The sequence below is a fragment of the Stegostoma tigrinum genome, chromosome 30, assembly GCF_030684315.1.
Source record: "Stegostoma tigrinum isolate sSteTig4 chromosome 30, sSteTig4.hap1, whole genome shotgun sequence".
Classification (NCBI taxonomy): Eukaryota; Metazoa; Chordata; class Chondrichthyes; order Orectolobiformes; family Stegostomatidae; genus Stegostoma; species Stegostoma tigrinum.
This window is the reverse complement of record NC_081383.1, coordinates 43086670-43111097: the sequence shown is the minus strand read 5'-3', so window position 1 is coordinate 43111097 and position 24428 is coordinate 43086670. Positions and strand designations below refer to the sequence as shown.

Sequence of the window (24428 nt, the reverse complement as noted above, 5' to 3'; positions counted from 1 at the left end):
AGCAACAGTATGTATCCTCTACAAGATGTGCTGCAGTAACTGTCAAAAGTTCCTTCCAACATGTAACCTTAACCAGCTGGAAGGATAATGACAGCAAATACATGAGAACACTACTGCTTGCAAATTCTTCTCCAAGCCATGCATCATCCTGATTTGGAACCATAGTTCCATTCCTTCACTGTTGCAGGGTCAAAATCCTAGAACTTCTATCCCAACAGTGTGTAGGTATACCAACACTCCCAAGGACTGCAGCAGTTCAAGAAGGCAGCTCACAACCAACTTTTCCAGGCCGAGCAAGTAGGGATAGGCAATAAATTCTGATGTGGACAGCATTTACGAAGTGTGGATAAAGAAGGTCCGGCCCTGTCACCATGTCAGAGCTTCATACAACTCTGTAGATGCTGAAGTTTCAGAATCGGTCAAACTTTTCTGAATGTAGTTGTGGTCTAAGTGATTCAAATTTGTGGCCTAGCTCCTGCAGCTTTAAAAAAATTCCCCCAATTCTTCTCTCATTTCCTCTGTTCCACACCTTGTGCCCATTCTAAGTCAACCTCCACTGAACTCTGACCTGAAGTTGTGTCTTCTTAGGCATCACCCTCATGCCTTTGCAGTTCACACTGACAGGTCATGACAAATTTCTGGCCTTGAAATGGGGCTCTCTGATGGAAAGAGGTTTGGGAATCTCTTCATTGATTTAGTTATGCAACCTTTTTAAAGGCAGTTACTTTTATCTGTCCATTGTTTAAAATATTTGCTTACTTTAAGGCCATCAATACCATGGAACAATGCAGGTAGTTATGTTGACACTTGATTTAAGATCGTGAAGAAATTGGAGTTTTTCAGCACTTTCATATACTTTTCTGTTTAAATTTTAGGCCGACCCCTTTGGAAATAGTGATCCTTTTGCACCGGCTGCATCCAAGGGCGCAGGTGAGCTGTTTGCAGTTTTATGCTGTAAAGTGATTGTCTGATTCCATCAATGTCACAACTGTGAGCAGAAAATGTTGGAAATATTTCTGACTGGCCACCAGAGTATTTTCACTAATTCTGATCTAAATCACCAACCTGAAATGTTAATTTTTTTCTGTGTGCAGAGGTGTTCACACCTCCTGAATATACCTAGCACTTTCTGCTGATGTTCAGATCCGATGAAAAAAAGAAAAAAGCAACATCGTATAAGTGTGAGGGTCCTCCATTTTGGTAGAAATAACAGCAAAATGGGTTATGTTTTAAATGATTAAAAATAATTGCAGCGCGCTGCTGTGCAGAGGGACTTGGATGTCCTTGTGCATGAATCGCTAAAAGTAGGATTGCAGGTGCAGCAGGTAATTAAAAAGGTAAATAGAATTTTGTCTGTCATTGCTAGAGGGATGGAATTTAAAAACAGGGAGGCTATGCTGCAGCTGTTTCGGGTCCTGGTGAGGCCACACCTGGAGTACTGTGTACAACTTTGGTCTCCTTACTTGAGAAGAGATGTACTACACTGGAGAGGGTGCAGAGGAGATTCACTAGGTTGATTCCAGAGTTGAGAGGGTTGGATTATGAGGAGAGACTGAGTAGGCTGGGATTTTACTCATTGGAATTCAGAAGAATGAGGGGACATCTTATTGAAACATAACATATAATATTATGAAGGGAATAGATAAGGTGGAGGCAGGGAGGTTCTTTCCACTAGCAGGTGAAATTAGGACTAGGGGTCATAGCCTCAAAATATAGGGAAGCAGATGTATGGTTGAGGTCAGGAGGAACTTCTTCACCCAAAGGGTTGTGAATCTGTGGAATTCCCTGCCCAGTGAAGTGGTTGAAGCTACCTCACTGAATGTGCTTAAGGCAAGGCGAGATAAATTTTTAAACAGTAAAGGAATTAAGGGTTATGGTGTGTGAGCATGTAAGTGGAGCTGAATCTCAAAAAGATCAGCCATGATCTTATTGAATGGCAGGGCAGGCTTGAGGGGCCAGATGGCCTACTCCTGCTCTTAGTTTTTATGTTCTTATCACAAGAAATACGAACAGGATTAGGCCGTTTGATCCCTTGACCCTGCTCTGTATTTCATTAGGATCATGGCTGATCCAGCTTACCTCATGCCCACTTTCCTGTGTTTTCTCCATAACCCTTGATTGCCCGACTGATCAAGACTATCTATCTCGGCCTTAAGTAGACTTAAAGACTCTGTCCCAAACTAAATTACCCGTATTGTTCAGGGATGCCTAGATTAGGTGGGTTAAAGGGGTTTGAGTCTGGGTGGGATGCTCTGAGGATTGGTGTGGACTTGTTGGGCCAAAGGGCCTGTTTCCACACTGTCGGGATTCTGTGGGTTCTGTGGACTATGGACAAATAGCTGTCCATGTCAAAAAAGATCCAAAGAGTTGCACCCCTCTGAGAGAAGAAATTCCTCCTCTTCTCGGTCTTAAATTGGCTCTCCTTAATTCTGAGACAATCTACAACTAGAGGGCACTTTCCCATGAATCTGAAGAAGGGTCTAGGCCCGAAACGTCAGCCTTCCTGCTCCTCTGATGCTGCTTAGCCTGCTGTGTTCATCCAGCTGTACACCTTGCTATCTCAGTATCACACTGTAAACTGTTTGTATCTCACTCGCAACCTGCCTTTCCACTTATGTCATCTGCGAATTTCGCTACAGTATATTCGCTTCCATCGTCCAAGTCATTAATGTATATTGTAAATAGTTGTGGTCCCAGCACTGATCCCTGTGGAACTCCATTAGTCACAGGTCACCAATCTGAAAAATAATTCTTATCACTGTTTCTTGTGCATTAGCCAGTTCTCAATCCATGCCTGTCACTGCCTGAAACACTGTGGGCTGTTACGCTCACCATTTTCTGAGTATCTTGTTAACCACCTTCCGAAAGTCTGAATAAATCTACTGGTTCTCCTCTATCCACTGTGGTTGGAACTTGCTCAAAAAACTCCATACAGTTTGTCGGACATGATTTCCCTTTCATGAAGCCTTGCTGACTCTGCTTGATTAGATAATGAGTTTCCAAATATTCTGCTGTTACCTCCTTATTAACTGATTCCAAAACATTTCCAACAATAGATGTTAAGCTAATTGGTCAACAGTTACCTGCTTTTTGCCTCTCAATATTTGTTACACATCCCTAAATACCACTTTGATTGAATGGCTTGCTAGGCCATGTCAGTGGGCACATAAGAGTTCACCATATTACTGTGGATCTGGAGTCATATATAGTTGAGCCTGGATGGCAGATGTCCTTCCTCCAAGTGCAAAAGTGAGATAGGTCAACAGTTGATGATGATCATTATGCTCAGCATCATTGAAAACTAGTTTTGTATCCCAAATTTATTAATTAAATTTAAATTCCATTTGCCGCTGGGGTGGGATTTGATCTCTAGTCTCCAAAGCCTTAGCCTTCGCATCTGAATTACTAGTCCAGTGACACACTGTTACACCATCTCCCCAATTTATTTCAGATTTGCAGCTGAGAAATGGTGCCCATTAGGACAGATTGTGCAGACAATACTTTTCTGTGAGAGATCAAAAAATAGAAGATGTCATGTTTGTGATTATGCAAATAGTTTTTAGCCGAAGCTTGAACTGTATCCTAAGCAGCTTAATTTCGAAGAAAATTTGAGCAGTTTCCTGAGGGTATCCAAAATGGTTCATCGGCAATTCCTTCTGTACATTAAGAAAGGCTAAAAGAAATGCAAGCGCCTAAACAGTGGATGGCAGTTTATTTTCTAAAGCTTTCTGCCCTTTCCTGAAGAGTAGCAGCTTTTACTACGATGATATTCATGAAACATGAATTGAATCATCACCCAAAAGCTATCATTGTACATACCAACGGACTATCCCACTGTAATGGCAGTCACAGCTGACCCTGTAATTGCTCCTTGTCTGCAACTCCATTTCCAGCAATATAATTGTATAGTTTCCTGAATTCCCCCCCCGCTTTCCTGTCCTGACCACAATCCTCCTTTCCCTATTCCAACCACTGTCTCCCCTTTCCCACCTCCTGCTCCCTCCTCCTACCTACCTATCCAAGGATATACATCCTATCGAAAATATAGGCAGGTGGACTGAGGGGGTGCAGTTGCCTTTTTAGTAAGAAATGAAATTAAATCAATTGGAAGAAACGGAGTAGGCTCAGATGGTGTAGAATCTGTGTGGGTAGAATTGAGGAACTGCAAAGGTTTAAAAAAAATAGTTGGAATTATGTACAGCCCTCCAAACAGTTGTCAGGAGCTGGGGTGCAAGATACACCAGGAGATAGAAACGGTGTATAAGAAAGGCAAAGTCACAGGGATCATGGGGGATTTCAATATGCAGGTGGACTGGGAAAATCATGTTGGTAGTGGATTGCAAGGAAATGAGTTTGTGGTATGTCTACGAGATGGCTTTTTGGAGCAGCTCGTGGTGGAGCCCACAAGGGAACATACAATACTGGATTTAGTGTTGTGCAGTGAGGCAGACTTGATAAGGGAGCTTAAGGTGAAGGAACCCTTAGGAGGCAGTGATCATAATATGGTAGAATTTACTGTGCAATTTGAGAGGGAGAAGATAGAATCAGAGGTAACAGTATTACTGCTGAATAAAGGTGACTGCAGAGGTATGAGGGAGGAGCTGGGCAGAATTGACTGGAGGAGGAGCCTAGCAGGAAAGACAGTGGAACAGCAATTGCAGGAGTTCCTGGGAGTAATTCAGGAGACACAGCAAAAATTCATGCCTAGGAAAAAGAAGCATGGTACAGGGAGAATGGAAGGCAAACATGGCTGACTAAGGAAGTCAGGGATAGCAAAAAAGCAAAAGAGAAAGCATATAATATAGCAATGGACAGTGGGAAGCCAGAGGACTAGGAGGTTTACAAAGACCAATAGAGAGCAACAAAAAAAAATAAAGAGGGAGAAGTTTAAATGTGAGGGTAAGCTAGCCAGTAATATAAATGAAGAATGTAAGAATTTCTTTAGATGTACAAAGGACAAAAGAGAGGCAAAAGTGGATATTGGACCACTGGAAAATGATGTTGTAGAAATGGTAGTAGGGAACAAAGAAAAATGGCTGAGGAACTGAATAATTACTTTGCATCAGTCTTCACAGTGGAAGACACGAGTAATGTCCCAAAAATTAAAGAGAATAAGGAAGCAGAGCTGAGTATGGTGGCCATCACCAAAGAAAAGGTGCTAGTAAAACTGATTGGCCTGAAGGTGCATAAATCACCTGGACCAGATGGACTACACTCCAGAGTTCTAAAGGAGATAGCTGAAGAGATAGTAGAACCCTTAGTGGTGCTCTTTCAGGAATCACTAGAGTCAGGGAGGGTCCCAGAGGACTGGAAAATCACTAACGTGACACCCTGTTTAAAAAAGGAGTAAAGCAAAAGAGGGAAAATTACAGGCCGATTAGTCTAACCTCGGTCGTGGGTAAGATTTTAGAGTCCATTGTAAAGGATGAGACTTCTAAATATTTGGAAGTGTCTGGTAAAATAGGGAAAATACCGTAAAAAGTCAGCATGTTTTTGTCAAGGCGAGGTCATACCTGACAAACCTGCTAGAATTCTTTAAGGAAATAATGAGCAGCGTAGACCAAGAGAGCCAATGGATGTTATCTACCTGAACTTCAAGAAGGCCTTTGACAAGGTGCCACACAGGAGGCTGCTGAGTAAGATAAGGGCCCATGGTGTTAGCGGCAAGGTGCTAGCATGGGTAGAAGATTAGCTCTCTGGCAGAAAGCAGATAGTGGAGATAAAAGGGTCTTTGTTAGGATGGCAGCCAGTGATAAGTGGTTTTCCGCAATGGCCAGTGTTGGAACCACTACTTTTCAGTTTATACAATAACGATCTAGATGAAAGAACTGTGGGCGTTCTGGCTAAGTTTGCAGGTGATACAAAGATAGGTAGAGGGACAGATAGTATTGAGGAGGTGGGGAGACTGCAGAAGGATTTGGACAGGTTAGGAGAGTGGGAAAGAAGTGGCAGATGGAGTATAACATGGGAAAGTGTGAGGCCATGCATGGAGTATTTTCTAAATAGGGAGAAAGTTCAGAAGTCTGAAGTGCAGAGAGTTCTAGTCCAGGTTTCTCTCAAGGTAAACTTGCAGGTTGGGTCAGTAGTCGGGAAGGCAAATGCAATGTTGGCATTTATTTTGAGAGGGCTTGAATATAAAAGCAGAGGTGTACTTCTGAGGCTTTTTAAAGCGCTGGTCAAGCCACATTTGGAGTATAGTATGCAGTTTTGGGCCCCATATCTCAGGAAGGATGTACTGGCCCTGGAGTGGGTTCAGAGGAGGTTCATGAGAATGGTCCCAGGGATGAAAAGCTTAACATATGAGGAATGTTTGAGGACTCTGGGACTATACTCGTTGGAACTTAGAAGGATGAGGGGGAATCTAATTGAAACTTACAGGATACTGAATGGCCTGGACAGAGTGGACATTGGGAAGATGTTTTCATTTGTAGGAGAGAGTAGGACCTGAGGGCAGAGCCTAAGAGTAAAGGCAAGATCGATTAGAATGGACATAATGAGCAACATCTTCAGTCCGAGATGGTGAATCTGTGGAATTCACTGCCACAGAAGGCTGTGGGAGGCCAGGTCCAAGTACATGTAACTGAGATAAATAGGTTCTTGATTATCAAGGGGATCAAGGGTTACGGGGAGAAAGAGGGGGAATGGGACTGAGGAACTTATCAATCATGACTGAATGGCGGAGTAGACTCGATGCTCCTATGTCTTATGGTCTTACTTCCTGTGCCCTGCTGTCCTCTACCCTCCCGTTGCCCCTGTCCCCTACCCTCCTGTCTTCCCTCCTCTCCCACCTCCCCCCCTCCCATCCCCCAAGCCCCGCCCCTAACCCTAAACCTCTTTCCGTGCCAAAGTTGTTCCAGATTCGATAGCTCTCAAATCCATGCCTATCTTTTTGGAATTCTGCATTTGACTCCCTCCAATCCTGACCCACAGTCAAAGTCACAAATGACATCTCTTTTTCACATGCCTGGAGCTTTGATACATTTGACCACATTGTCTTTCTTCAATATTTTGTTGCTCCCTTCTAGCTTAGTGGGCTGTACGCTGTAGGATATATTTTTGTGGTCAGAGTGTCACTTTCGATAGCTTCTCTTGTTCTCTTACTGTTAGTTTTGGTGACCCCCAAGGATCTGTCTGTCGCTCCCATTATTCCTCATCTGTAGGGCCCCTCAGCAGCATCATCCGATCGTGTTAGCTTTCACATTTTTGCTGACAACCAGCTTGACAGTGCAATTAATGGTCTCAATTCCTGTATTGTTGCGAACTTGTCAGACTGCTGATCTGACTTCTCCAAATTCTGTTCTCCAATACTGACTCTGTTCTTCTCCCTGGCAACAGCCTGCCACTGAACCAAATTATTTGCAAATTTTTTTTGCCTTATTTGACACCACAGTGAACTGCTAACCACATAGCTAGGCTATTGTAGAGAGTATTTAGTTCACCTCTATGACATTGCCATCTCACCCTGCCCAAGCTCATCTGCTGCTGAAGTTATGGTTACTTCTAGATTTTAGTTTTCCAACACACTCCAGGCTGACCATTTAATTATTTGACTACAGTACTACATTTTACAATTCCATTTTTAATTAAAGTTCAATTAGATTTAAGTGCATTACTGCTGTACTTTGGAGGCATAGGTCTTTTATGCTCAGTTAAATGTCTCAGCAGCAAAGAGACAAATGATTTTGAGGGGTGAATATTGACCAGGATGTATCTTCCCCGTTCTGCCGGTGGACCTTTTACATCATTGAAAGAGCAGACGTGGCTTAATTTAACTTTGGATTCAAAAGACAGTATATGGAACAGTTCAGTGCTTACTCTGTAACGTATTGGACTATCAGCCTGGATTGCATGCTTAAATCTTACCATAGGACAATTAAACATCCTTGCACAGAGATTAAAGTGTTACCACTGGCATTAAAATGACAGGCATTGCTTAGTGATCTTTTACCGTATATATACACTATCCATTCTATTCCTTGAATTAGCCACCAACCAGTGTCTTAATATCTGGTTGCTTATAGTATCTATGTTTCAAAAGGCAAGCAGCCTTTCATAGTAGGGTGGTATTATGAGACTGTAGAGTCACTTAAAATAAATTTTCCAACTAGATGCCATGTTTGATTGATGTATGAATAGTTTTATTCTGAAAATAAACAGAGATTTGTTTAAATACATGTTGAAAGATGGAGAAACACAATTTTGTAATAAAGCTTTTCAATAAACCCCAGAAGCTATTAAGCGGGTTAAATATTCATTCTGAAACTGCACTAAAAGAACCTAATAGAGTTCTCAAGCTGATGGTTACCCACAACAGTAATTGAGTCAGCTTTTCAGCATCAGGTAAAGTCCCTTTTCACTACAGTTCGAAAATATTCTCAACCTTAAAATAAGGTTATAATTTGGAACAGTGGAGGCAGACTGCTGTGCCTCTCCTCCCAGATTGACTGATTCTCAACACCCTGATCTATTAAATTAGTAACTGAAGGCACTTCTGATATGTTGAGTCATTTCATGCAAGCAACCTGACTAACACCTCTGTAGTGTAACTGAATTGTTGGTACTTGCAGCATGAATGTTAAACTGTATATGGATTGCAGTGGTTCTCAGCAGCACTTAGGCATGGACAGTAAATACTGAACCTGTCAATGACCACTACATCCCAGAAAAACAATTCTACATTGACACGCAGACCAAGCACATTTGTGTAGGTAAGAAGTTATCCAAATTGTGGTTTCATGCTTATTTGCCACTTCCTGAAATATCCAGCATTGTTTTGCTGTAGCTTTTCATTACAGTTATAATTACTTGGCTGAAAGAATGGAATAATATATATCCATTGTTTGCTAGCATAGTATAGATGAGGGCAAAAAATTGAAGGTAAATTGGTAGATGAAACGTGGGGAGAAAAAAATGCAGATAGTGTTCATTGTTGTGAAGTATGAGGTCATTTACTTTGGACATAAAGAAAGATGGATCAATATATTTGCAAAGTGAAGAGAAGCTAGGAACTGTGAAGAATCAGACAGATTTAGCCATCCCAAATGTAGAAGTCAGTGAAAAAACAAGTAGACAGCCCAACATAAAAAGCATTGAGAAAGACGAATTGAATGATAGCCTTAATTTCTTGAGACATGGAACCAAAGGAGAGGCGGTTATGTTACAGTCACATAAAACTCTAGTTGTTCCCATCGTGAATACTTTATTCCGTTCTGGGCATTACATCTCAGAAGGAGATACCGAAGTTAGAAGGTTTAATTATTGGACACTGTGTTCAGTTCTCGGCATTACATCTCAGAAAGAGATACCAAAGTTAGAAGGCTTAAATTATGAAAAAGTTTACTTGTAATCCTGTCGGTGGTTCGGGTAACTACTTCAGGGTCATGAATTAAATTGATAGTGTTGATAGGTAGAAATGTTTGTCCTGTTGTGGGAAACTAATTCATGTACTCTAACCAAAAAATTACAGCTAGCCATTTCCCATTCCTTTGTATTTATCTGGTAATGGAACATGGATGTGGCTGACGAGGCCAGTATTTATTATTTATCCCTATTTGCCTTTCAGAAGGTGGTGGTGACCTGTCTTCTTGACTGCTGTAGGTCGACCTGTGATGCTATTAGTGAGGGAATTCCAGGATTTTGATCCAGCAACTCTGAAGGAACAGTTATATATTTCCAAATCAGTATGTTTAAAGGGAGTGTAGCAGGTGGCAATGTTCCCATGCATCTTCTGCCCTTATCCTTCTTGATGATAGAAGTCACCAGTTTTGAATGTGCTGTTGAAATAGCCTCGGTGAATTGCTGCAAGGTACACATTGCTGCCACTGTGTCTCAACGATGAAGGGAGTGAATATTGCATGTGATAGGTCGGAAGCCAGTAAAGTCCTGAATGATGTTGAGCTTCTTGAATGCTGTTGTATTTATCCAGGCAAGTGGAGAATATTCTATCATGCTCCTGACCTGTGCCTTGTAAATAACAAACTGAGTTTGGTAATTTATTCACTGCACAATACCTTGTCTCTGACCAACTCTTGCTGCCACAATATTTATATTCTAGTTTGGTTCAGTTTCTGATCAGTGGTAACTTGCAGGTTGTTGTTGGTGGAGCAGTCAGTGGTCGTACCATTGAATGTTAGGCACAATGCTTAGATTCACCCCTGTCGCAGACAGTCATTTCCTGGCATTATGGCGCAGACTTCTGTTTTTCTTTATTCATTCTGTGGAATGTGGGTGCTGCTGCCCGGCCAGTATTTATTAGTCATACCCAGTTAGCCTTGAGAACGTGGTGATGAGCTGCCTTCTTGAACCACTGCAGTCCATCTCCTGTGAGTTTACCCACAATGCCACTAGAGAGGGAATATCAGGGTTTTGACCCAGCAACAGTGATACAATTCCAAGTCAGAATCGTGAGTGTCTTGGAGAAGAATTTGCATGAGGTGGTGTTCCCATATATCTGCTGCCCTTGCCCTTCTAGATGGAAGTGGTCATGGGTATGGAAGTGCTGCCTGAGAATCTTTGGTGAATTTCTGAGGTGCATCTTGTAGATAGTACGCACTGCTGCTACTTAGTGTCGGTGGTGGAAAGAGTGGAAGCTTGTGGGCTGCTTTGTCCTGGATGGTGTTGTTGGGGCTGCACTCATCCAGGCAAGTGGGAAGTATTCTATCACACTCCTGACTTGTGCCTTGTAGATAGTCAACAGGCTTCTGGGAGTCAGGAGGTGAGTTACATGCCACAGTATTCCTAGCCTCGGATCTTCTAGACACTGCATTTTATGTGGTGAGTCCAGTTGAGTTTCTGTTCAATGATAACTCCCAGGAAGTTGATAGTGGGGGATTCAGTGATGGTAACACCATTTAATGTCAAGGTGCGGTTGTTAGATTGTCTCACAATTGTGATGGTCATAGCCTTGCATTTGTGTACTGCAAATGCCATGTGCCACTTGTCAACCCAAGCCTGAATATTGTCCAGATCTGTTGCATTTGGACACAGATGGACACAGACTGCTTCAGTGTCTGAGGAGTTGCAAATAGCGCTGAATATTGTGCAATCATTAGCAAACGTCCCCACTTCTGACATTATGTTGGAGGGAAGGTCATTGATGAAGCAGCTGAAAATGGTTGGGCCTTGGACCCTACCATGAGGAACTCCTGCAGAGGTGTCCTGGAGCTGAGATGATTGACTTTTGATAACCACAACTGCCTTACTGTGTACTAGGTATGACTTTAACCACCAGAGAGTTTGCCCCCGATTCCCATTGATTCCAGTTTTGCTAGGGCTCCTTGATGTCACACTCAGTCAAATGCAGCCTTGATGTCAAGGGCTGTCACTCTCACCTCGCCTCTGGAATTCACCTCTTTTGTCCATGTTTGAACAAAGGCTGTAATGAGGTCAGGAGTTGAATGGCCCTGGTCGGACCCAAACTGGACTAGCAGGTTATTGCTGCTTGATAGCACTGTTGATGACACCTTCCAAGGTAGACAAACAGGAGGCTGGAAGAACACAGCAGGCCACACACATCTGGATGAAAGGTGCATTCAAGTTGAGTCCTGAAGAAGGGTAATACCCGAGATATTGACTGCTCTTTTCCTCCAGATGCCACCTGGTTTGCAGTGTTCGTTCAGCCTCTGTCTGTCTATGGTGAACCAGATGGGTTTTTCTGAACATTGACAATGATTTCATGGTCATTAGTAGATTCTGAATTTATTTACTGCATACCAGTTAATACATGGATGACGTCCAGTTCATGCTGCACATAGGCTGTGGTGATTCTGTATCTCGGCAATCTCAAATAGCACTAAACATAGCACAGTCATCAGTGAACATACCCACTTCCTACTTTGTGGTGTAGGGAAGATCTTTGGTGAAGGACCTGAAGATGGTTGTGCTTCGGACACTATGCTGAGGCACTCCTGCGGTGATGTTCTGGGATTGAGAAGACTGACCTCCAACAACCAGTCATCCTCCTCCTCTGTGCTAAGAATGATTCCCAACCAGTGGAGAGTTTTGACCTGAAACCAACTGACTAGAGTTTCACTGTGGCTCTCATGTCACACTTGATCAAATACAGTATTGTTGTCAAGAGCAGTCAGTCTCACCTCACCATTGGAATGTGTTCTTTTTGGTCTGTAATTGGACTGAGGCTGTAATGAGGCCTAAAGCTGGGAGACATTGACGGAACTCAGACTAGATGTCAATGAAAAGGTAATTGCCGAGTCAGTGCTGCTTCATAGCATAATTGATGACCCCTTCCATCATTTTGCTGTGATTCATAGGATGATAATTGGCTGGGTCAGATTGGTCCTGGCTTTAATGGACAGGGTTTACCGGGACAATTTTCCATTGCTAGGTAAATGTCTTTTTTGTTTGCAGTTTTCTAAAATTGCTCCAAATTATTTCTAATTGTACATGTCAGTTCTTCGTTATTCACTTAAAATTTAGCTTCAGAAAATCCTTAATGAGGACAGCAGGATTGTATGCCTCCTATGGTAGAACAATCAATATATATGAAACTTGAAGAATGACTACTTGAAAGAGATCAGAGAAAGCTGCATGATCTGTGAAACTCTGCTACATTTGAAGTTACATCTTACAGGTGGAATACTGTTTGATAGGTATGTTTTATTTTCATAGTGACAGGAGTGTTAATATTTTCCTAATCAATCTCTACAGAGATATTATGACACATCTCTGTGGTTGATGGGACTTGAGCTTAGACTTCCTGGCTCAGAAGTCGTGCCATTGTCAGTGTGCCACAAGAGACCTGTATTAGGAATGTTCCCTATTTTCTAATCAACCTGTTCAGAGATGCTACCACACACCTCTGAATCAGGATGGGACTCAAATCCAGGCATCCTGGATTAGAGGTAGGGACACTAGCATTGTGTGATAAGATTGTTGATACTTTGAGCAAATTTGTTGCACCTATTCATTGAGGGAAACAGACTGACAGTTAGACTTGCATAAACTCACTGCCTGACTGGTAAGAAAAATTGCTAGATTTGAATCATGCTCTATTCGGTTTATAGTTGTTTTCCCTGGAAAGGCTCCTGTGTGTTCTGAGATTTATTAAGGAAATAACCAGTGTATGTGGCAGTAAGGGTGTTGTCTGTATGCATTTGTGTGTATGCTGTACAATGCCTCAATGCACTAAAGTTACTGAATTAAACTTTAAGATAATAAAATGTGAGGCTGGATGAACACAGCAGGCCAAGCAGCATCTCAGGAGCACAAAAGCTGACGTTTCGGGCCTAGACCCTTCATCAGAGAGGGGGATGGGGGGAGGGAACTGGAATAAATAGGGAGAGAGGGGGAGGCGGACCGAAGATGGAGAGTAAAGAAGATAGGTGGAGAGGGTGTAGGTGGGGAGGTAGGGAGGGGATAGGTCAGTCCAGGGAAGACGGACAGGTCAAGGAGGTGGGATGAGGTTAGTAGGTAGCTGGGGGTGCGGCTTGGGGTGGGAGGAAGGGATGGGTGAGAGGAAGAACCGGTTAGGGAGGCAGAGACAGGTTGGACTGGTTTTGGGATGCAGTGGGTGGGGGGGAAGAGCTGGGCTGGTTGTGTGGTGCAGTGGGGGGAGGGGATGAACTAGGCTGGTTTAGGGATGCAGTGGGGGAAGGGGAGATTTTGAAACTGGTGAAGTCCACATTGATACCATATGGCTGCAGGGTTCCCAGGCGGAATATGAGTTGCTGTTCCTGCAACCTTCGGGTGGCATCATTGTGGCAGTGCAGGAGGCCCATGATGGACATGTCATCAAGAGAATGGGAGGGGGAGTGGAAATGGTTTGCGACTGGGAGGTGCAGTTGTTTGTTGCGAACTGAGCGGAGGTGTTCTGCAAAGCGGTCCCCAAGCCTCCGCTTGGTTTCCCCAATGTAGAGAAAGCCGCACCGGGTACAGTGGATGCAGTATACCACATTGGCAGATGTGCAGGTGAACCTCTGCTTAATGTGGAATGTCATCTTGGGGCCTGGGATGGGGGTGAGGGAGGAGGTGTGGAGACAAGTGTAGCAGTTCCTGCGGTTGCAGGGGAAGGTGCCGGGTGTGGTGGGGTTGGAGGGCAGTGTGGAGCGAACAAGGGAGTCGAGGAGTCGCTCCACACTGCCCTCCAACCCCACTACACCCGGCACCTTCCCCTGCAACCGCAGGAAATGCTACACTTGTCCCCACACCTCCTCCCTCACCCCCATCCCAGGCCCCAAGATGACTTTCCACATTAAGCAGAGGTTCACCTGCACATCTGCCAATGTGGTATACTACATCCACTGTACCCGGTGCGGCTTCCTCTACATTGGGGAAACCAAGCGGAGGCTTGGGGACCGCTTTGCAGAACACCTCCGCTCAGTTCGCAACAAACAACTGCACCTCCCAGTCGCAAACCATTTCCACTCCCCCTCCCATTCTCTTGATGACATGTCCATCATGGGCCTCCTGCACTGCCACAATGATGCCACCCGAAGGTTGCAGGAACAGCAACTCATATTCCGCCTGGGAACCCTGCAGCCATATGGTATCAATGTGGACTTCACCAGTTTCAAAATCTCCCCTTCCCCCACTGCATCCCTAAACCAGCCTAGTTCATCCCCTCCCCCCACTGCACCACACAACCAGCCCAGCTCTTCCCCCCCACCCACTGCATCCCAAAACCAGTCCAACCTGTCTCTGCCTCCCTAACCGGTTCTTCCTCTCACCCATCCCTTCCTCCCACCCCAAGCCGCACCCCCAGCTACCTACTAACCTCATCCCACCTCCTTGACCTGTCCGTCTTCCCTGGACTGACCTATCCCCTCCCTACCTCCCCACCTACACCCTCTCCACCTATCTTCTTTACTCTCCATCTTCGGTCCGCCTCCCCCTCTCTCCCTATTTATTCCAGTTCCCTCCCCCCATCCCCCTCTCTGATGAAGGGTCTAGGCCCGAAACGTCAGCTTTTGTGCTCCTGAGATGCTGCTTGGCCTGCTGTGTTCATCCAGCCTCACATTTTATTATCTTGGAATCTCCAGCATCTGCAGTTCCCATTATCTCTGAATTAAACTTTAAGCAAGTTTCATCTGACTTCCTATTAGACAACTGGGCTGCTTTATAAACTGTAATAATGGGAACTGCAGATGCTGGAGAATCCAAGATAACAAAGCGTGGAGCTGGATGAACCCAGCAGGCCAAGCAGCATCTCAGGAGCACAAAAGCTGACGTTTCGGGCCTGGACCCTTCATCAGAGAGGGGGATGGGGAGAGGGTTCTGGAATAAATAGGGAGAGAGGGGGAGGCGGACCGAAGATGGAGAGAAAAGAAGATAGGTGGAGAGGAGAGTATAGGTGGGGAGGTAGGGAGGGGATAGGTCAGTCCAGGGAAGACGGACAGGTCAAGGAGTTAGGATGAGGTTAGTGGGTAGGAGATGGAGGTGCGGCTTGAGGTGGGAGGAAGGGATGGGTGAGAGGAAGAACAGGTTAGGGAGGCAGAGACAGGCTGGACTGGTTTTGGGATGCAGTGGGGGGAGGGAATGAGCTGGGCTGGTTGTGTGATGCCGTGGGGGGAGGGGACGAACTGGGCTGGTTTTGGGATGCGGTGGGGGAAGGGGAGATTTTGAAGCTGGTGAAGTCCACATTGATACTGTTGGGCTGCAGGGTTCCCAAGCGGAATATGAGTTGCTGTTCCTGCAACCTTTGGATGGCATCATTGTGGCACTGCAGGAGGCCCATGATGGACATGTCATCTGAAGAATGGGAGGGGGCGTTAAAATGGTTTGCGACTGGGAGGTGCAGTTGTTTATTGCGAACCGAGCGTAGGTGTTCTGCAAAGCGGTCCCCAAACCTCAGCTTGGTTTCCCCAATGTAGAGGAAGCCACACTGGGTACAATGGATACAGTATGTCTATATGTGGGAAATATATTTGTTATATTTAAAAGATCTTGGAAAATGGTTGTTGCTGGTAAGGCTGATTGTTACTGCTAATCCTTATTTGCTAAAAGATGATGTTGGTGGACTGGTTCAGTAAACTGCTTTGAATTCTTTGTGGCGGTTTGATATAATAAGAGTCTGCTAATCCACTTCGAAGAGCATTTAAGAATCTGCCTTCTACATATCCTTTTACACTCTGTGAAAGTCTCACGTGAAGACTGCCACTCCATAGACGCTAAATCAGTATTCCTCTGTAGATCTCTTTGCTTTTCATTGACGTTCTTTTAACCACTTTATGCTTCTTAAGAGTGCCAGCAATGTCTTAATTCAGATTTGGGTGTAAAATTTGGGATAATACTTCGATGTAACGCTGGAACGAAGCGCTGCACTGATAGAAGCACCATCTTTAGGTTAAAGCGCTGTGTACCTTGTTAGGTGAACAAAAAAAGGCACTATTTCAAAGATGAGCAGAAGATTCCTCAATGGTACCCAATTAATATTAACCCTCATGCAATATCACTAAAATGGAAAGGATTAAAAGATTCAAGTGTGGATTTCAGAAGGTATTGGTTCAGCACCTGAATGAAAAGCTTGCAGGGCTGCAGTAAAAGAGGAGTGAAAGGTACATACTTGCTTTTGGTGGCAACTGGCATGTACTCAGTTGAACAAATGTCCTCCTTTGATGTTACTAATCTGTGATTTTGCAGGCCATTATTTTTCTATTAATTATCTCATTAGTGTTGTTGGGTGTTCCTAAATGTAATATTTTTGCTGCATTTCTTACAGCCGTGACCGTACTTAAATATTTGTATAGAGTTTTAGGATATCCTCAGTTTGTGAAATGTACTATTTGTACACAGATCTTAGATTGTACTGACTTGTGCCTTGGGATAGGAAGTAGAATTCCATGACTGTAGGCTGTTACAGTCCCTATGGGTAAACTATGATCGAAATAATCAAATTTTCTGAATGAAGTGAAGAGATTACTAACGAGATTTCACTTGTTGTGCTCGTACCTTAAGATGAAACAGAATCAGTGTAAACTAAATCTGAATTAACAGTCATGTGATACTCCAAATAAAAAGGTCAATTTCCCAAATAGTTGGTATAATAAAGACAACTTCGTAAATGCATACAATTCCAAAGTTCTCTAACTTGACCTCTACCTTAGACAATCACTCGGTTTCCAATTCAATTGATGTGGCTGTCAGGTCGCATTCACCAGTGCTGTATTCTGACCAAGATATAATTGCCATCCTGACAATACTCTCCTGTAGCATCTCTTTGGTTAGAATCACAACAGTTTGCTAGGCACAGATTCCAGCAATGGGATAATGGGAACTGCAGATGCTGGACAATCCAAGATAACAAAGTGTGAAGCTGGATGAACACAGCAGGCCAAGCAGCATCTCAGGAGCACAGAAGCTGACGTTTCAGGCCGAGGCCCTTCATCAGAGCACTGATGAAGGGTCTAGGCCCGAAACGTCAGCTTCTATGCTCCTGAGATGCTGCTTGGCCTGCCGTGTTCATCCAGTTTCACATTTTGTTGTCACAGATTCCCATGAGACTCTTACTGAATCCTGTTTGGTGAACCTTGTTAAATGGTGGGCTCTGGCAAAACTCTAGCAGCAGCAGCAGCAGTAAAATTATCTTGTGTGTAATCCCTGCTCTACAAGCACAAACCTGTTTGTAAATGCACCTTTGTTGTTTGTGCCCAACCCACAATGCATCTCTTTGTTGTTAACAGTGTACCTTCTTTGTTTGCTTATCTCTGTGTATGCCCTCACAGCATTTTTGTGTCTTAACGGTCCAAATGCCAGTTAAGCTGTTGGTCACAGGGACAAGTATGTCTTACTATTAAATAAAATGGATACAAGTCCTTCAAAGCTTTTTCAAATGTTCCTGAAAAACAATACAGTTCCAGAGGCATTTTAGAGAAATTACAAATTTTCACTGTGATACTGCTTCAGGAAGAAAGGTGTTACTGGCATTGCTTCATTGCTTTGCTGTAGTGACCATTCTTCATCTAATGTTCTGTAATGGTCAAGAGTGGAAACTCTGCTGTTCAAAGCTTGGGGATGCAGAACTCGTCATACAGATGAGTAAAGATAATACTGTGACTTGAACTTGGGCGTCTCTTGGTCTGTGGAATTTGCTGAAAGGAATGCTGGGCAATTGAGGTTGTATTTGAGTATTACTTTAGCATGTTTAAATAAATGTGTTAATTTTAACTGAAATGTACAGGTTTTCAGAGAGGTTGAAATTTGCAAATAAAATCTTATCAAAGATGCTCGAAGCTAACAAATTATTGATGAATTAGGCGCATGTTATTAGAAATGTAGCTTTAATTTTTATTGCATTAATCTTAATTTGAGCCCACAGGCATTAGAATTATTTTAAAAAATTGAAAAATTATTTTATAATGGTTGCTTCATATTTGACTATGCATCGTTAGTCAAAAATTGAATTTCTTTAAATTTCAGCCAATGAGAGATTGTTAAATCTGAAGAGGTAACATGACAGACATGAAGTTTAAAATGTACGTGTACATAAAATATACTAATCGCTTTCCACTGACTTGGCACATGGGAAGCTGAATTCACATGTAATGCTAAAGCATGGTTCGAAGGCAAAGGAAAATTAACTTGGAGAATATGCTTTAATTCCAGTTTAAAGTCATACATCATGAACGTGTTAGATATGCTTTATTTTATATTGTATTAATAGTTAAAGGTAAAGCTTACATTAGCATGAAAGGTGGGTAATTGAAATATAGGCTGAGGAGCTGGGAGAGCAAAACTTAAGCACAGCAATGACATAACTAGTCAGGGGTTTCAACTGTGGGGAGAATTTTCACATCAGTAATTTCTATCATAAATGTGGGTATGAATCAATAATGGGGGAAAATACGCTTCAAAGTATCATAAATGTTAAGCAAGCTAAAGGGTTGCAGGCAGGAAGTGTGCACAGAGGTCAGATTTTTTAATGTGATCTGAAGAAACAATACATATTAACGTTGGACCTAATTGCTTATTATCACATAACACAATTGATAATGCACAATGGAACTTTTCATTGAAGTGTGTTTAGCAGTGTACTTACGATAAAAACACAATATTATCTGAGAGTATACAGCAGTACTCCAATTTGGAACTTTGTTGAAATAATGAGCATTTTAACTTTTGGTAAGTTCCAAGGAGCTGAGAAGCTGCCTATTAACTCCTACATCGGTTTCAGTTATATATGTTAAAATCCTGAAAATATTTTAATTTAAAAATCTATGTTTAAAATGACCTATTAGAAGTTACATGCCTTAACTCACTGAAACGGAATTTAAAAGTCTTAGTAGAATGTTAAGTCATTATATTCTTCAGGAAAAATAAAGTATATGTTCCATTCATCCCATTCATTGAATTCTGAGATTGTTGTATATTCACAAGTGCTGTTTAACGCAGCAGTGTGTTTTTAAAGATGGTAGATGCCACTGTGTATATTGTGATGTGATGTATGTGCGAACCTTGAGAGAGTTGTTTATTTCAAGGCTATTACTGATATTTTTGCTAATTTTTTAACCTGCTGAACAAAATGATTTATATTGTTCACAGCATCCATTCAAATTCAATAAAGCTGGTATTTTGGAAATTAGCTTCCTCAGAAGCCTCTGCTTCTGAGCAATTGATCTGCTACGGTCTTTAAGTGTGCACAAGCATCCCTCCTATGTTGCTAGTGAGGCAAAACCAGCTTGAAAACTTTATCCATTCAAGACATATAAGAATTTAATGTGTCGCAACCAGTTTAGAAAAATGTTACATGCATGGCCTGTTTCCAAAAGTTGCTTAATTTAAATTTCTGGATAGATTGAACTATACAGAAAACCAGTTTAGTATTTTACAGCTGTTTATTCAAATGTTTTGTGTGTGCAAATGAACTGCATATGAATTATCAGGAGTATTTTGCTGAAGAGAGATGCCTTGTATGTGATTTCAGATACCGTGTCATAAATTGCAAATCATATAAAATTACTTGCAAACCCACCAAAATTTTGTCAAAAATTGGACCATTGTGTGCTAAATATCTTTTTTAACAATCGAGCCATAATTTCTTTAGCAAAATGTTTTAATGCAGACATCGTAAAAATAGAACCAGAATAATTTTGGTTTTCAGCTCTGCTGTGGTCCCTGCTTTCCCGTATCTACTTTGTTTTCAGAAATAAAATAATTTTCTATTTTCGGCTCACAACTTGCTATACAGAATGCAAAGCATGTTTTCAGCATTTCGCAGACACATTTCAAATCAGTTGAAACCTGATTAATGTTTCCTCCCTGTTATCACCTATGCCAACAAATGTAATTTAACTGAAAAGCCTTTATTAACAGTATAAATTTAGAGTGTTTTGCAGGGTTTCAAAAGAATTTAAGTGATCCTACTGACACTGCACTATTTTCATATCTTTATTTGTGAAATGTAGGTAGCATTCTTGTGTCACGAACCATTCCTGTGGAAGGTAAAATCCATTGTTGCATCTAGATGACTGGTCACTCTATTTCAGAGTAAGGGGCTCGTTTGTAAAAAAAAAACTGAAAGAACTGCAGATGCTGTAAATCAGGAACAAAAACAAAGTTAATGGAAAAGCTCAGCACACCTGTCAGCATCTGTGAAGGGAAAAAAACAGAGCTTTCGATCCAGTGACCTTTCCTCAGAACAGACTCTCAAATTTGCCCTGTGTATATTGTGACCATGTTGAACTTGTGGTTTATGTCTTGATTTTATGGCTGACAAACCTTCATTAATGCAGCACTGTGTCAACTCTGGATTACTTATAGCACTCTGTGTCAGAAATTTGAGTTCATATCCCACTCTGGAGACTGAATCTAAAGTGCCCTTCTAAGGAGGTGCTGTCTTTCAGATTAGATATCCTTTAGTCATTAACGCAATGAGGACATCGCTGGCTAGACAGCATTTATTGCCCATTCCTAATTGCCCAGGGACAGTCCGGCATCAACTACATTGCTGTGGGTCTGGAGCCACATGTAGGCCAGATCATGTAATGATGGCAGTTTCCTTCCCTAAAGGAAGGTGAAGTCGGTGGCTTTTTCTGACAATCAGCAATGGAATCATGGTCATCATTAGATTCTTAATTTCAGTTTTTTTTAAAAACTGATTCACATTCCACCGTAAGCCATGGCGGGATTTGAACCTAGGTACCCAAAATGTTATCTGAGTCTCTAGATTAACAGTCCAGCAATAATACCACTAGGCCATTGCCTCCCCTTATAGAATCAAGATTCTGGATGTGAGTTTGCTCGCTGAGCTGGAAGGTTAGTTTTCAGACGTTTCGTCACCATTCTAGGTAACATCATCAGTGAGCCTCTGACGAAGCGCTGGTGTTATGTCCTGCTTTCTATTTATCTGGTTTGGTTTGGTTTTGAAACCGAACCACATAAATAGAAAGCGGGACATAACACCAGCGCTTCGTCGGAGGCTCACTGATGATGTTACCTAGAATGGTGACAAAACATCTGAAAACTAACCTTCCAGCTCAGCGAGCAAACTCACATCCAGAACCTCAACCTGAGCTACAAATCTTCTCAAAACTCGCTAATCAAGATTCTGCCTGTCCTTCAAGTGGATGTGAAAGGCCCCTTGACACAATTCAAAGAGCAGCAGGAGCAATCTCCTTGGTTGGGTAACCAAAGTCCATTTCTTAATCAGCAATTATTAATAGAACATCTGGTTAGTGTCTCATTGCTGTTTATGGGATCTTGCCATGTGAAAATTAGCTGAAAACTGTTATATTAGAGTAACTCTACTGGAAAAGTTAATTGGATATAAAGAGCTTCATTATGACTCCAGGTCATGAAAGCTGTTGTATAAATGCAAATCTGCTAGGAATGGAGTGGAAAGGAATCCTATTGCTCACCATTATGAGGATGCACTGGTGGTAACGGTGAGGCCATCCTCATCCTTGTTGCATCAGTCAGTGGCACTGTGCATTTATATCATTCCACAGAAGATGAGAATTTCACTGATGGCAAAGATATAGCTCCAGTATGGTCATCAGAGGGTTGAACCTGTTACTAAGCATGGTGAGAGTTCCGTTCCAAAGTAGGGTTAGCATTTTATTGGACTTTCCCTTAGAGTCCAAGGGCCTAGAATATAATGTAAAAGAAATAGTTATTGAAAGGAGGATGCTAATTCAGTGATAATTCAGTCTTAACCAACTCTGGTACACTGTGTTTTCGTTTCATATTAATTCTTTCAAATTAGCTTGTATGTTGAATATTCTAATGTTTTAATATTAGTTATAGGGAGATGGTTTCTGAGATTTGTTAGTTGGGTTCAGTATGTACTGCTATGTAAACATAATTTGTTATGGCTGCTAAATTGCTGAGTTCTAGGGGACTAATCCAATGGTGTTGCTGTTTATATCAATGAATATATATCACACTCTGATAACAAATAATTTATAAGTCGTGAACTAAAAAGCAACAAAAGTATTTTGTCCATATGATGAATTTAGACCTGATTTTGTTGTCAAGATTTGAGAATACTGTGAATTGCACGTCTCCATTAATTAATCACTTTGATTTTTAATCTTTTTTGGACCACTTCTATGATAATGAGGCTAGATCCTAGAATACTATCTACATTTTACACAACCTTAGGTATTTAGAGGTAATGTGTAACATAGTTTGGATAGAGAGTAAACCTCAATGTATGTTCCAGTGCTATCATCTTTTCACTGGCCTTTTCTTTCAGTTGACTGAATGTAATACTCTCAGAAATAGTGATTGTCATTAATTCTTGTGGTTTTCACTTTCTTTTGTGCAACAGAATGGTGAAAGCCAGTTTGCAGCAGCAGTCATATCTGAGGATAAAGTATAAAAATTAAAAATGCGAGTGTTGCTTTTTAGTTCACGACGTATAAATTATTTGTTATCAGAGTGTGATATATATTCATTGATATAAACAGCAACACCATAGAGATCCAATTGGTTATTTGAATTTTGATATAAAGACATGCTAGAGTCTCCTTTAAAGCAAACTGTGTAAGGATAAGTGATATGTTTTTTCTGGCAGTGGTATGTGTGAGCATACCTTATTTGTGTTTCAGAGTTTATTTCTTATCGATTCCAGTTTTGCAGTATGGCAACTTGTGCATAATTATGCTTGGTGCTCTTCCTATCCACTAGTTCACTGTTTTGGCTAGTCTCTTCTTTATGCTCCCATCTGACCTTCCACAGTCGGGAGTAGGCCCTACAACCATATTAGTTCTTCGCTTAAACTTTATTCTTAATCTTCTGCCTTGCTGCATCCTTTTCCATTTTCAAAGTTCTTCTCAAATTTCTTTCCCTTTGTCTTTGATTTTCATGACATAATCTTCCAGTGCTTTTTGTCTGTTTCTCTTTAGTGAGCCTCCTAAGGGGCATTATGGAAGTTATGTATTTTCAGGGTAATGTTGTGCAGAGTACGCCTCACTTTATTTAGGTTTGCTTGATAGAGAGTCACTTTGCTGTCTTATGATATTTGTTCTCTGCCAATTCATTTTTGGTCATTTGGAAGAATATAAAATGAGCCATGCATGGTGACTTTGGGATACGCAGTACAGAGTTTGTGTTTTCCACAGATGATTAAATTAGAAAGCACGGTTTAACTTGCAGTATTTTTCTACATTGTGAATTGCTGAATAAAAAGACGTGCTATCAAAGCTTTTTGTCTGATACTCATCAGACCAAGTGCAGGAATGCCAGACTTCCCTTGTACCCTTCAAAAGATGTCCAAACTTACTGTCCAACCAAATTGAGTAATGTGGCACATAATGTTTGAAGAAATTAATTTGGAATGTGTGGTTTGCCAGCATTTATTGCCTGTCCCTAGTTGCCCTTGAGAATGTTATGGTGAGCTGCCTTCTTCAGCCACTGTAGTCTACCTGCTGTGGATTGACTCACAATGCCATTGGGGAGGGAATTACAGGATATTGACTCTGTGACAGTGAAGGAACGGTGATATATTTCCAAGTCAGGATGGTAAGTGGCTTGGAGGGGAACTTGCAGGTGGTGGTATTCTCATGTATCTGCTGCCCTTGTCCTTCTAGATAGAAGTGGTTGTGGTTTTGGAAGGTGCTGTCTGAGGTTCTTTGGTGAATTTCTGCAGTGCATCTTATAGACAGTGCACACACTGCTGCCATTGAGTATTGGTGGTGGAGGGAGCGTATGCTTGTGGATGTAATGTCAGTTAAGTGGGCTATTTTGTCCTGGATGTTGTCAAGCTTCTTGAGTGTAGTTGGAGCTGCAGTCATCCAGCAAGAGGGAGTATTCTATCACACTTCTTACTTATGCCTTGTAGATGGTGGACAGGCTTTGGGGAGTCAGGAGGTGAGTTACTTGCCGCAGTATTTCTAGCCTTTGACCTGCTTTTGTGGCAAGTTCAGCTGAGTTTCTGGTCAGTGATATCTCCCAGGATGTTGATACTGGTAGATTCAGTGATGGTAACACGATTGAATATCAAGGAGCGGTGGTTAGATTGTCTCTTGTTAGCG

The 24428-nt window shown here is 42.1% G+C and overlaps 1 protein-coding gene across 4 annotated transcripts in view; it reads left to right on the top strand.

The window, feature by feature from the left end:
- eps15l1a (epidermal growth factor receptor pathway substrate 15-like 1a) overlaps window positions 1-24428 on the top strand; it is a 336507-nt gene that overhangs the window by 175920 nt on the left and 136159 nt on the right. For all 4 annotated transcript variants that reach the window (XM_048559812.2, XM_048559811.2, XM_048559814.2 and 1 more), the window contains one exon: window positions 876-930. In XM_048559812.2, coding sequence (XP_048415769.1) covers window positions 876-930 — 55 coding nt within the window. The remainder of the gene's footprint in view (window positions 1-875; window positions 931-24428) is intronic.